General features: G+C 36.0%; 1 protein-coding gene across 2 annotated transcripts in view; it reads right to left on the reverse strand.

The window, feature by feature from the left end:
• Nucleotides 1-884: 884 nt before the first annotated feature.
• mlip (muscular LMNA-interacting protein) overlaps nucleotides 885-14,139 on the reverse strand; it is a 112,116-nt gene continuing 98,861 nt past the window's right edge. For both annotated transcript variants that reach the window (XM_018094431.2, XM_018094430.2), the window contains one exon: nucleotides 885-1,008. In XM_018094431.2, coding sequence (XP_017949920.2) covers nucleotides 967-1,008 — 42 coding nt within the window. In that variant the 3' untranslated portion in view covers nucleotides 885-966. The remainder of the gene's footprint in view (nucleotides 1,009-14,139) is intronic.

Genomic DNA, 14,139 nt, shown 5'->3' on the forward strand with positions numbered 1-14,139 from the left:
GTTTAAAAAAAAAAAAAAGTCATGGTCACGTTAAAATGGGTGTGATCACAACAAAAAAAACATGACAAATGCATTTTGCAGATTTTCCGAGCATTTCTCAAATTTTTCAGCAAAGTGAAGCAGTACAGATTCACTCATCACTACTTACAAAAGCAGCCCGATCAGCAAAATCAACATGACCTATAGGTAATGTACTTTAATATTTTGACGAGTTGTTTTTTAGTGTCAGTATCACTTTAAGATCTGATATCCATATGTGGGACATATGTGGGTAATATGATGGTTTTTTTTTTACTTTCATTTGTATCTTGAAGGATCTTGTAATGAAATGCATTTTAACTCTGAGGGACTCATTTAGCAGCCATTCTCAAAAGGCTGATCACCATCAGTTAAGCATACTTCTGCTCTTTCTGTTTCTCAGGTTAATTAACCTTTTCCCCTTTGCTGAAATATTACAAGACACAAGGCTATTAATTCACAATAAAATGTACTAGAACAGGTCAGGACACATGAAATTGTCTTGAAAGTCTCATAATAAAAATAGCAAGACATCCTACTATTTCAAGATCATTTATATATAATTCAGCACTCTATAAGAAGACTGATGGTCTTTTATGAGATTATCAGAAGTTTTTGAGATATTACAGATTGTAGAGCATTACCGTGACATCAGCCTTATGGTTAAGGTGCATGACTGCAGAAATAATTTATAATAATGATTTCAACATTGCCATTAAAACAGTGTTCTAATATGCGTAGTAGATACTATCCATCTTGTTCTTAACAAAACTAAGGGACTAAAAGCCTTCTTAGTACAAAATTGTGGACAGGTAATATAATTTAGATACTATGTACATCTCCTTGGCAACGTAACATGAATATTATAAGTTAGAATAAACATCCTCAGTACATTTTATTTCTTGTAATCAGAAAATATGCTTAATGGAGACAAATCTATAGGGGAAGCTATAAATCTGTATGTTGGTGTGTCCTCTTCTTGCTTCTTGCCTGTAAAAGATGACAATTGAAATTCAAATTAGTATTAGATTTGCTCTTTTTTTTTTTGTAAATGCATTAGTAAAAGTGTCACTATAAATACTGTAATGATAATATGATGTGGTGTAGCAATGACTGTATAAAAAAGCTGAAAACTGGATTGGCCTGAAAATTTTCTTTTTACAGTTCTTTAAAATAAAATGTTAAAAAGAAATTGTAAGTTAGTTAAATAGATACTACATTTTAATGGCCTTTGAAATACAGTAAATCATGGGCGTGTAGCTGGCTATTCAAGCTACACTTCCCATCATGGTCAGTTAGCATTCTGTGTAATTGCAACTTTAGGGTAATTAATTTGACATCACCAAAACAGACTATTGTATATTGTTCTTAGTGCATGTTTATGCTTATGATCAGTGTCTGACTGGGGTGTCTGGCGGCCACCCACCCCAGTCACAAGTGCCTCCACACCCATCAGCATTTTACCCATGGCTTCCCCCCCCCCGCCATGCATGCTGATTTCTGTTCTTTTTACTTGCACCCACAATAGGGGGTGGGGCACCCAAGTTCCTGGCATTTTCATTTTGCAGAGATAAGCTGAGGAGTTGTACAATTGCAGATGGACAGCAATCGGTGTATTATTAGTGCTTTATTGAATATCGTCCACCTATATTGTGTTCTGTTATGGTATGAAGGTGTGTATAGTGACTGTATCTTTCCTTTATAGAAGGAAACCTTTGTTCTGATTTGGAAGGGTTTTAATATAGGCGGTTTTATTTAGCATTAAAGCAAGAGAAATGAGTGATCTGATTTTCAAAATCAAAAAGATTCCATATCCTGGCATCTGAAATAAAAGCAGCTGAATTGTATCATAAAAACACAAAAGTTCTTTTTCTCAAGAGCTGAACAAAAGTAAAAGCCACTTGTCGTTTTGAAAATACATTCTAGCTTTTATACAGCACAAAAGACCAAATATAATACAAACAGAGAATGGCATCAAAATCCACTGTAGATATTTAGACATACAGTATATCCTGAGCAGAGGACTTTCTGCTGCTAAAAAATGTCCACATACCTACAGATATGGCTCCTCCGGTGTTCATCATTTATATTTCTCTTTGTAACATCAGATTATGATTAATCACAGTGTCAGAATAATCTTGAATTGCATATGAGAGCATGCACTGTACCTTTAGATGTTACCTGCCAATGACAGCAGGAGCAATTTCTCTCTTTCCAGGTTCACTTTTGCTAGCAGCCCTATTCTGCCTTTTTACTGACTATATTTTACATACCATAGAATAAATAAACCTTTTTATTGAAATTCAGAGTTCTAGTGAATCACAGTAAATTTTATTAAGTACAGGTATGGGATCCGTTATCCGGAAACCCATTATCCAGAAAGCTCCGAATTACGGAAAGCCCGTCTCCCATAGACTCCATTTTTATCAAATAATTCAGATTTTTAAAATGGATTTCCTTTTTCTCTGTAATAATAAAACAGTATCTTGTATTTGATCCCAACTAAGATATAATGAATCCTTATTGGATGCAAAATAATCCTTCTGGGTTTAATTAATGTTTTATTGTTTTTTTAGTAGACCACTTACGCCATAGGCCAGGAGAAGTAAAATAGGAGGAATGTGTTCCCATCTTTAAAGTGAGTATGGGTACAATTAAAGGTGAATTCTTATTTGGTTTGAAGGAATTGTAGCCATAGCCTATCCAAGCGTTGGGACATAAAAAGGCATCTTGAACCCAGTAAACCACTGCCTGGCTGTTGTCTGTTCTGCAATGCTATTGGTTGCTTATTGTGCCATAAAACTTGCATTGCACACCAAGACTTGTGAAACTAACATTTTGACCACTAATATGACTGTACGATAGTTTAATTAGATTTATTGGATTTCTGTTTAATTATATGGATTTCTGTTTAATTTGGCAAAAAGCAATTATTAAGAATAAGGAATTAAATGTAATTACATTTAATTCCTTATTCTTAATAATTGCTTTTTGACAAAAAAAAAGTGTGCAGTATTTTAATTTTGATGCAACATAATTTTGAAATTTTGCCTATTAGGTATCAAAATGTTAGAAAACCCCTTTGTGTTCATATTACAATTTTTTCTACAGCATCTAAGTACAAGCTCGAAGCAATGTTCCATTTAGTTTGGAGGTGACAGACATGCTTGCTTATTTGTATTCATCTGAATTTGTACTGTCCACAAATAGTATATATGGATTTATGGGGTTGGCTTACTTATGGACATTCAGACATGAAACTTTGTATGCACTGCTTTTATTTTAAGGTCTCTAAATGCAGCATATTGTTAATCCTATGTGTACTCGCACCAGACCTTTGACATTTACATTTATATTGGTTTATCTGTGTGGCTAAGGACATGCAAGAGATGAGATGCCATAAAATGTAAGCTTTGAGGAGATTTTCAGACATTATAGGCCCCCATACACGGGCCGATAGAAGCTGCCGATATCGGTCCCTTGGACCGATTCGGCAGCTAATTTGCCCGTGTATGGGCAGAAACGAGCGGCCTGGCCGACCGATATCTGGCCTGAAATTGGCCAGATATCGATCGGTCAGGTTAGAAGTCGGCTCGTTGATGCGGTCCCCGAACCGACTGGCCCATAGCCGCAAATGTAATCCGATCGTTTGGCCCCAGGGCCAAACGATCGGATTATTTTTTTTAAAGCCACTTGCTACCCAATATTGCCCACCCGTAGGTGGGGATATCGGGTAAAGATCCGCTCGCTTGGTGACATCGCCAAGCGAGCGGATCTTATAGTGTATGGGGACCTTTACAGTTCAGAAGTTTGGAATGTAAAGTCACATTTACTCATTATAATATATGGTTTTCTGGGGTCAAAATGTTTTGTGGGACTTTTCATCACACATAAAGAGCATAGTCACTGTTCTTATTTTACACTTTCTTCACGTCACAGACTTGGCACAGGTAATCCAGTGTAAAACTGCCAATCATATTAGGGATGTCTTATTTTAGTACTTTAGGGATGGGTGGGAAATAAGATGCTGTAATATGCAAGGTATGAGAACTTTCATAAAAAGCAATACATTTTAATAAACTTTTGAGTTTGGTATTTTGGAGTAGAACAACATATTTATCCATTTAGGAATCATAAGAAAGTTTATTGGGGTCAACTCACTCTTGCAGCGGCCTAAATGTCAGCTGCAAAAATGATTGTTTTCCTATGTGAATTTAAATTCCCCAAGAAATGTCCCTTAAGGGAGAAAGCACAAAATATTTTACAAAAGGCTGAACCCAAATGCAAATTAAATGCCTCTTCTCCAGAGTAAAGAGTCCCTTCTCTAGCAGCTTATTTATAACTGAGATTCATGACCTTTACTAGATTTGTCATTCATTTATAGGATTTCTGTCTGAACAAATGGCTCATTTGAGAACTAGAAACCAACAGTGCACTGAAATTCATAAACTTTTTTTTAATTTTAGAATGACATCAGTTTTTCTTCAGTACAAAATTCTATACCAAATTAGATGATCTCAGTATACTACATATTTTGTTTACCTGGAGGTTCTTAAAGGGATACTGTCATGATTTTTATAGTGTACAGGTATAGGACCAGAATGCTCAGGAGCAATGGCATTCTGGATAAGGAGTCTTTCCGTAATTTGGATCTCCATACCGCTTAAGTCAACTAAAAAATCAATAAAACATTAGAGCTGGGCGGTATGACCAAAAATTTATATCACAGTATTTTTCAAAATTATATCGGTATCACGGTATTTGACGGTATATAAAAAATAAATAAATAATAAATATTGGTGGCCTGGATAACAGGTTTCCAGATAATGGATCCCATTCATGTACTTTTTATTTCTTAATTACACTATTTATATAGCAAATAATTCACTGTATTCTACTCACTCTACTCTTGAACCAACAAATGTATTTTAGCTGTAATAATGGTGTGTAGTGCATTGTGCCTGAGCCTGTGCTTTCAGAAAGAGCCAGTGCAACACATTAGAAATGCTTTCGGATAACCTATTATTTCTCCTACTTTCATCTATCTGGAGGAGTCCCAAGCCAGACTCTTTCTTACTATTGAGCCCTATTGTCATATCTACCACTTTTAGCAATACAGGTGTCAGGGAGCTGGTATCTTGCTCCCTTCCCATTGCTCTGCTTATCGGCTGCTGGCAGGGAAGGGAGGTGGGTGACATCACTTCAACTTGCAGCGCAGCAGTAAAGTGTGACTCAGGTCACATGGCTGTGGCACTCTGGGAAAGGAAGAATATTGCTAGCCCCATGTGAAATTTCAACATTAAATATAGTTCAATCCTCTTTTTGGTGAACTTACTGTATTCTGGAAAAAAATAGCACTGCACTTGCATTGTACTCATTCACCAAATAGCATCTCACCATTCTATTCAGTTGTAAAGATATTTTTCTGCTAGAATGGTCTTTTGGCCTTTTCATGCACAGGCCCAAATCAGGTCATCCTACTGTTTGTTTTCCTTTCTTTTTTGTGCTGCAAATATATTCATTTTTCAAGTCTTATGTGCTGTATTTAGGAATCATGATGCATTTTATTGTTCTATTTCAGTGATTGAAATAGTGATTGAACTCTTTAGTGGGTTTTTTCAGGCAGTGTTAGATATAATAATATGAAATATTTCGGTCCATTTCACACATACAGTTTGAGAGACATTATTTGAAGCAATCATCTCTCAGCCTATTCTCACTTCTGGAAGCATTGTCACATTTACACACAGCATTACATTGTAGGAGGTATGTTATAAAATCACTCTGATTCCCATTTTTATCTCCTGACACCTGTTATGACAGGTGTGACTGATTATCGGTGGCAGTACACTCCATTTTACTACTTATTTATTACTATATTAGTATACACATGGACTACATTTCTGAGCAATATCATAAGCATAAAGGAAATGTTGAAACACTTCCACGCAGCATTATATCTATAGAACCAGGGACAGTCATTGGTTAACACTAAAACACTGTTCATGGTGGGAACAAGCCAGACACAATATGGGGCAATTATTTATAAGGTGCAAAGGGCAATTTTTGGATGCAAATTGCCACAATGCAGCATGCTTTCTCAGCATTCCAGTGTTTTTTGGCTGCACCTACCACTATTGCACACAGAACTTAAAAACTAACACCATTTGTGTGCATAATAGTTATCTAAAGTGTCATAACAAAGGTTCCTATGCTGATAAATATAAGGTAAATAGATGGCTAAAGCTGCCCTTTTTAATTGAAGGCAAATGTAAGCAAAGGCAGTTATCAAATTATCTTTAAAAGGAAACTCCACCCAAAATATATTTTTGCATGATGACAGAAAATTTATTCTAAGCAACTTTCCAACATGCATTACTTTGTAAATTCATATTACATTAATTGTAAATGTAATTGCTAATAAAAATGGGATCTATTATCCAGAAGGCTTGGAACCTGGGGATATCTGAATAAGGGAGCTCTCTGCAATTTGGATCATCATACCTTAAGTCTGCTAAAAACCATTTAGGGGTCAGGCACACAGGGAGATTAGTCGCTTGCGACAAATCTCCCTTTTTGTAGGCGACTAATCTCCCCCAATTGCCATCCCACCGGCGAGAATGTAAATCGCTGGTGGGATGGCATACGCGGCACCGCGATTTCAACGAAAAGTTGCCTTGAGAGGAAATTTCTGAGATTTCGTTGAAATTGTGGTGCCACGTATGCCATCCCACCGGCGATTTACAATCTCCCCGTGTGCCAGAGCCCTTAAACATTAAATAAGCCCAATTGGACTGTTTTGCCACTGATATGGATTCATGCAGTTTAGTTACTATCAAGTACAAGGTACTGCGTTATTATTACAAAGAAAATGGTAAAAAGGGAAAAAATGCAAACTTATTTGCTTAAAATGGATTCTATGGTAGAGGTAATTCCCATAATTTACAGCTCTCTGGGTATCAGATTTCCAGATAAGGAATCCCATACCTGCATTTTTCTGTTCCTTTTTATTTTCTTGAAATAACTTTGGTAACAGTATTATATTTTCTTAAATTATGCAAAAAACAGAGATATATTCAGTTCTTTTTCACAGATTATATTTATATAAATATAGAATATCTGAGAAATTGTTTATTTGCCTATTTTCTTAGCCCACTATTTTGCCCACTACAAAAACCCCAGACATGATGTCAATAGTGCCTTGCAGATTGCTGACTCGTGCTGATATCAGCCAATCAGAACAGGTGAAATCTGTCAGAAATACACAACATGACTGTGTTGCAATGGGAGAAAATGTTGAGGATTGTATGTCTTTAAATGTTTAAACAGCTGTAAGAAAAAAATAAAGTCATTTTTTAAACATAAACTGTAGTGGATTTGGGCCCCCTTTGAATACACCCATGAAGCCACCCATGTTTTCATTCACAAAAAAATAAACCTATATTTGGTAATATGCAGTATAATACACATTTCATTCAAGGTTGGTCGGGTACTTTCAAAAATTGGACACTGTCTGTTTTAGATATTCACGTTAACATAGCAAAGTGCCGCCTGCCAAGTAATATGTTATTAATCTTTTGATTTAAAATCTGAACTTTTAGCTCTAAACTGCTGGCTCAGGCCCAGTAAATAATATGTTCACAGTTTGAGACTTTCATGCTAACTGTAGAAAGTGTAAATGGAGTTGTCTGGCCAGAGCTGAGAAAATTGACAAGGACCAACTTTGCATAGATGATATCTGCAGGGAATACACAGCCCAGTTTCCATGAATGGTTTCGAAAGGGGGCTTACCTTAGAGCCTTTTACAGACAGCAGACATGTATAATGTTATTGTTGTATCCAGGCAGATCTTGCTCTTTGCACCTTGTGCCAGATTTTAAGTTGCAGATCATAGTGCCTGTAGAGGTCACATTTGCAGCCTGTGCCTACCAGTGCTCCCTGGATGGGACCTAAATGCCACCCCTGTCTACCTCTTATTTATACAGTATTGCTTAATGCAGAGATAGCATATTCATTGGGGTACCACAAGCTGTTGCACTCCATTTTAAAGCTCGAGGACCTGTACTTTTGTGCATTCAATAATGAAACTGTGTGCAAAGTGTGAAAAACATGCTTCTTTTTGTATTTTATTGCACTTTGCACCCTGCTTTAAGCACAATAAATGATCTCTTGTATCCCTTGCACAGAACCTTTAGAGTAACAGCCAAAGTCTCCAAATGCTCCAGCTTCAAAACTTAACATATGATTTCAACATTGTAACAACATGGATACAAATATTATGTTATTAGTCATCATTAACAGCCATTCTTCCTATTTCCCATGAAAATCCCTTCTTCTATTATACTTTGCCTTACCCCATTGCATTTTCTACAAAAGCAGTGCAAAGAAAATCTTCTTAAACCTTTAATTTAGAATTCTATTCAAACCATAAGACACAAAATCATTTTCAGGAAGCCTTGTGTGACCTTAAATTTCCCATTAGGTCGAATCCATTATTCTTTTGTCTCCATACCAGGTAGCTGATGCATATGTCATCCCTCGAGTTACCCCAGGTGGCAAAAAACTGCTCCTCGTAACTTCAAGAGCAAAAATTTTCATTTTTAAATCATAATTTCAGCTCTTCTAGTGCAAAGAGCACCATGCAGCCCCTCCTCAACCCCCTCTGATGCTAAAAAACCAAAGGAATGGGAAAAAACCAGGAAATCTAACAAAACCAAAAGGAATGGGAGGAGGCGCGGCACCCCCTAGGTTTTGGCAGTTGGTGCCAAAACATCCCTGGTCAACACAGATGCAGAAGACACTGATAGAATGATTGGAACAATTATAGCACTATAGAAAGTTTAAATAAGAACATAATGTAAAGCTAAAAATTTAGAGGTACAATGATAACAGATAGTGATGGGCGAAATAATGTGGCCGTCATGGTGGTGAATTTCTGCGTTTCGCTGTTGGCAGATTGTTTCGTGAAATGGGTGGATTGTTTCACAGCAGAAAAATTTGTAACACGACAAACAATTTTCACCTGGGTAAAAAAAATTGGCTCACGTAAAAAAAATGGCACATGTAAAAAAATTGTCACGCGCGCTTGTTTTTTTATGCGCATGTCAAAAAAATGACACACGGAACAATTTTTTTTGACACGTAACATTTTTGCCACTTCGCAAACCTGTTTGCAAGATTCGCAAATTCTGAGGCCAAGCAACACGGGGTTGATTTGACCATCACTAGTAATAGACAAAGAATCCATATCTCAAATTATCCAGTTTCTTTTCAAGCTAAAAGGACATTGATCCACTTTAGGATTTTTGGAACAGTGACTTTAGTGTCATAATTAGAGCACCAGTGCACAGATAAACCCCCTCATAATGGACTTCTGTTTATCTGTGCACTGGAAAGCTAATCTAGAGATATCTACCTTTCGAGAACCACACATGGAGCAGCTTTAGTATCCCTGTTTAGCTAAAGAAATAGCAACCATAGATTTTTTTTTTTGTGTGATTCAAGCAATAGGCAAAAGTATGTTCAGCACAGGCCTTATTCCTTACACTTATGTTAAACAAAGCTGCCCCTTTAAACTTAACAAGGGTATTGGTAATAGGAACTAAACTAAAATTATTAGTATACTTAAAATGTATATGTGAACCTTAAATTGTAGCAGATTAAAAGTTGTTTTATTAAACAGTTTTATTATTTATTGTTTATTGATATTAATACTTAGTTAATACGGACTGACCATCATAAATGCATTTTTTCATTCTATGTTTTATAGTCATACGGTTGTATTCCACAAATCCATACAACAGGCTAATTTTACTCTGATCACTGCAGTTAAAGAGATAGTATACACTCATTTTTAACAATGAATAGGGCTTGTGCTGAACATGCATTTTGCCTGTTCTTTAAACTAAGAAATATAAATGATTCTGCGTTATGGCACTAAACATAAATATGAAGCCAGTTTCACTTTCTGTCACTTCCTGTCCCACAGAACCTCAGATGAGCTAATAGAGATAATTCCAGTCCACTGAGAAGCCCCTGATAATGTGCTGCTCAAAGGCTGCTGCTTAGAAAAGGAGTGGTTTGTATGTTAGATAGGTTAGATAGGGAGTGCTGAACAAATTGCCCTGTTTATAAAAGAAGATGGGTAATGTTTAATGAAAGTAGACCAACTTTCAAATTAGTGCTTTATAATGGAAAAAAATAGGAAAATATGGATTTTTAAGATTAATACTATAGGCAGAATGTAATCTATTGTGCTTATTTTTGCAAATGTGTTTTAGGTGTACATGAAATAGAGGAACGTCATACATCATCTGAGGCAAATGTCCAGTTAAATTAAGTCTATCTGTATGAGTGATGAATTTGTATCACATTTTGTTTAAAACACATAAGGCCTGACATGGTTGATGGTTTTGGTTATTCAAGCTATGATTGTTATCCTGTGGATCTCACAAGGTTTTATAAACACTCTTTGTTTGTGGTGTGCAATTTCAAGAAGGCCACAGACCCGCTCTAAGTCAATAACTTACAGTATGTATACACCCAAAGCCCAAGGGTTTGGAGAAAATGGTTTACTTTCATAACTTCAACAATACAAACCCACATGAGATGACAGATTCTGCCGGAAGCAAGAAAGTCCTTTTACTTGTATGAAAGTGTTATTAAATTGTTTATGTAGGCAAGCTAGCTTTCAATTGCCTACGCTTTAAACTTTTTAATCTATGAAAATGTTTCGATCCAACAAGTGAAAATGTCAGAAAAGACAGTAATTAAGAGATGTTCAATGCAGACATCAACAGATTTAGACATTATCTAATTGAATCCTATATTTATACATAGATGTTGAAAGTATTTCTGTTTTTACCAACTACAAGCAGTTTGTCAATTGATTATGTCTGTGCTTAATGAACACAGAGAAAAAATTTACATCAACTAAATATTTGATTTGGTATTCATACAGGCTGTAATCAGCGTCTTTATTTTCTGACATTCTAAGAACAAAAATAGTATATGTGTAACAAAAATATTTCTGCAGGATTAGTGAAAAAAACAAATTCCTTGTACAAAAAAAGCTACAAACACCCTTGCACTTCCTACAATGAAGGATACCTTATACCTAAACTATTTACACCACCTAAATTAAGCCGACCTATGCCCTCCAACTATAGCTCCAAAATGAATATACCCTAGTAAGGCCCCTCAGTTAGCATTGGGGAGGATTTTGCAACCTATAGCCCTAATATGAAATATTGCAATCATGGATTTTTTTTTCTGTGGGAAGTTAATAAAAGATTCCTTGGTGTTTTATAAAGTGCTAGGTGCAAGTGCTGCTGCGCTAATGGGCACAAGTTTTGGATATCGGTTTACCATAAACACTGCACCTGCTCATACCCCTGATTTAGCTGTCTGCTGTCTTTTACAAGTGCTTCCTCTAGAATTCTTGAGTGCCATTCACTGTCATGCACCATACTGTATACTGAAGGACAAATATATGGATATATGGAGAGAAATGCATATGATTTTGGCTTCTCACACTTTTACCTCCTTTTTAGCAAATAAGCCCAGAAGATTACTATTACTACTGTTACCCTAATGGAAACCATCAAAGCTATACATTTACAAGTTTAATACAAAAGGGGATTCAAAGTTATATCCATGTAAAGGAGTCCATGTATAGAAATAAAAAGGTGATGGAGGACAGAAGATCCGTTGGCACATTTTTATTAACTACTGATGACGATAAAAAAATCCAAAAATTAATAAAACACACACAGGAAGATTTATCAGCTATCATTAACTCTTTACCTTAAAAGAATTTATAATAGATTATGTTTTCACAATTATTAAACTGATTTGCATCAGAGATGAATTGTTTGTAGCTATGGCACCTATAGGAAATGCAGGTGTTTACAGCAGTTTGGATGAACTGGTTTTAATATGTGTGTCAACGTGTTTAACAGTTTCCTAATAGTCAATAAATTGTCCCTGACAGTCTGGAAAGGCTTGATAAATCCTAAAACAAATCAAACTGCTGGTAATCCTCTTGAATCTTTAATAAATCAGCCCCACAGCTCATATAGATATTCCTTAGATATTAAGACTGACGACTTGTCAACAAGTTACTGCTTCTTTATAATTACAGATTGCACATATTATAGTGCCCTTCTTAGTCCTAGCTCCATAGCGTAACTCTATTCTTTCACTGATCTGAATCAGATAATATAGTTTTGAAGCATTGTACATTCAGGATTCATTTTTCATAATGATTGTATTTGAGCGAATGATTGGCAGTTTAATTAAATTGCTCCAAATATATTTCAACTTGATGAACATTTGGAAATGGAATCTTTTTAATTTATGTGCATTTTTTTACCTTTTATTTAGGGAAAGCTTTTGTACAGGGTATTATCTTAGCGAAAGAAAATATGCACAAAATTACATTGACTGGTTGATGATTAATATTTAAAACCATCACACTCTTTTTTCGCTGTCAGTGCTGCTATTATATTGCTTTCCATTAATTTAAGAATATTTTTTATTCCATTTGAGTTCAGACAGCTGTACAATCTCACGCGGTTCAGTAGAAAAACTGATGCTATTCTTAAACTTCATGTTGTTTCCTTTAATGTCAAATGCACTCTTGCTTTTTATTTGTGATAGCAGTTGCTCCTGCTGTTTGCATAAAAAACAGGATGTGAGTGCTTGAAGCACCTTCTTGCATTTAAATTGTGCATTCATTCTCTGGTACTAAGTAGCACTCTATTAATGCATGTCAATTCCCCAGACATCAGCCCTCTATCTGCCCCCTCCCATCCCTGATGAAAGGTCTTTGGCCATTTACTTATCATGAAACATAAGGGTAGCCCCCTTACTCTCTCTCACCTTCAGCAACAAGGCTTCTGTGGTGAGCTGGGGGAAATTATTTCAAAAGCCTTTTTGTTTTTCTGTATAGGCACCTGAGGGCCCACCATGTCAAGTTGCACAAGCCTATGTTGTCTTTTTAGAATATACAGCCATGGGATGGGTAAGTTGCAAATAACTCACTCAGTTGCTTCTTTTGTTTTGTTTTTTTGTAATACATGAATATTTAAAAAAGATTGTAGGGCTTCTGAGTCCAGAATAAGAAGATAAAGATTACACATGTTGCCATACTAGTACTGGATAATATCCTGGAGGGCCACAGTCCTGGTGTTTGCACAAGGTATTGAAGGGCTTATTCACTATCACAAGTGCAGTGTGCAAAGTGCAATTTACCATGTTTTTTACCAATAATGTAGCACTTTTTCCCCAATCCCAGGTTCACTATGTTCTCAAGCAGCACTAATTTCTCCCAAATGCCCTGATGCACCAAAACTAACACAACTGTATGCTTTTTTTATTGATTGGACTCAATGGTTGCATTCAAAGTTTGTCAGACAAAAATATATGTTTTGGTTCTTTACCCTGTGTGCTTATATGGATAAAGTCCATTGCTTAAAGAGCACTTATGTCATAATTTTGTTTCCCCCACTGGAGGTGCAGGTTACCAGAGGCCTCATTCCAGATGGGGAACACAGTGGGGCAGATTCACTAAGATACAAATCCGATTCTCGAAATCCCATAATTTCTGATGATCGCAAATGTCACGAAAATTATTTCCGTTTGAATAAGAAAATTTCGTATTTACAATCCTAAATTTTCATATTGAAACGATTGTTTGCGATCGTATCCGAACGATCGTAAACAGCGGGAAAACCTTTCTGACTTTGAACCTTCTGTGCATGATATTGGAAGCCTTCCATAGGACTCAATGGCACTGTGCAGCTCCAACCTGGCCAAAGGAAAGTCATGATACCGAAGCTTGATACTCGTTGCGACAAATACGATTTTGTTGCACAAATTGACGCAAAGTACAAAAAAGTTGCAAAAAACTGATATGATTTTTTTGTTTCAGTGGGACCAAAACTAAAAATAGTCATGTACTGGAAGGGACTATATTCCCTCCTATGTTTGTGCCATGTCCCTTGTCAATTACATTCCACTAGTTTTTTAGCAACACATTTGGTTGATAACAAGATTTCCATTTGCATATTCATTACACTAGGGTTTTGAGTGATGATGATGTCATTATGATGTAATATT

Source organism: Xenopus tropicalis, chromosome 5, assembly GCF_000004195.4.
Source record: "Xenopus tropicalis strain Nigerian chromosome 5, UCB_Xtro_10.0, whole genome shotgun sequence".
In the NCBI taxonomy this organism is placed as follows: Eukaryota; Metazoa; Chordata; class Amphibia; order Anura; family Pipidae; genus Xenopus; species Xenopus tropicalis.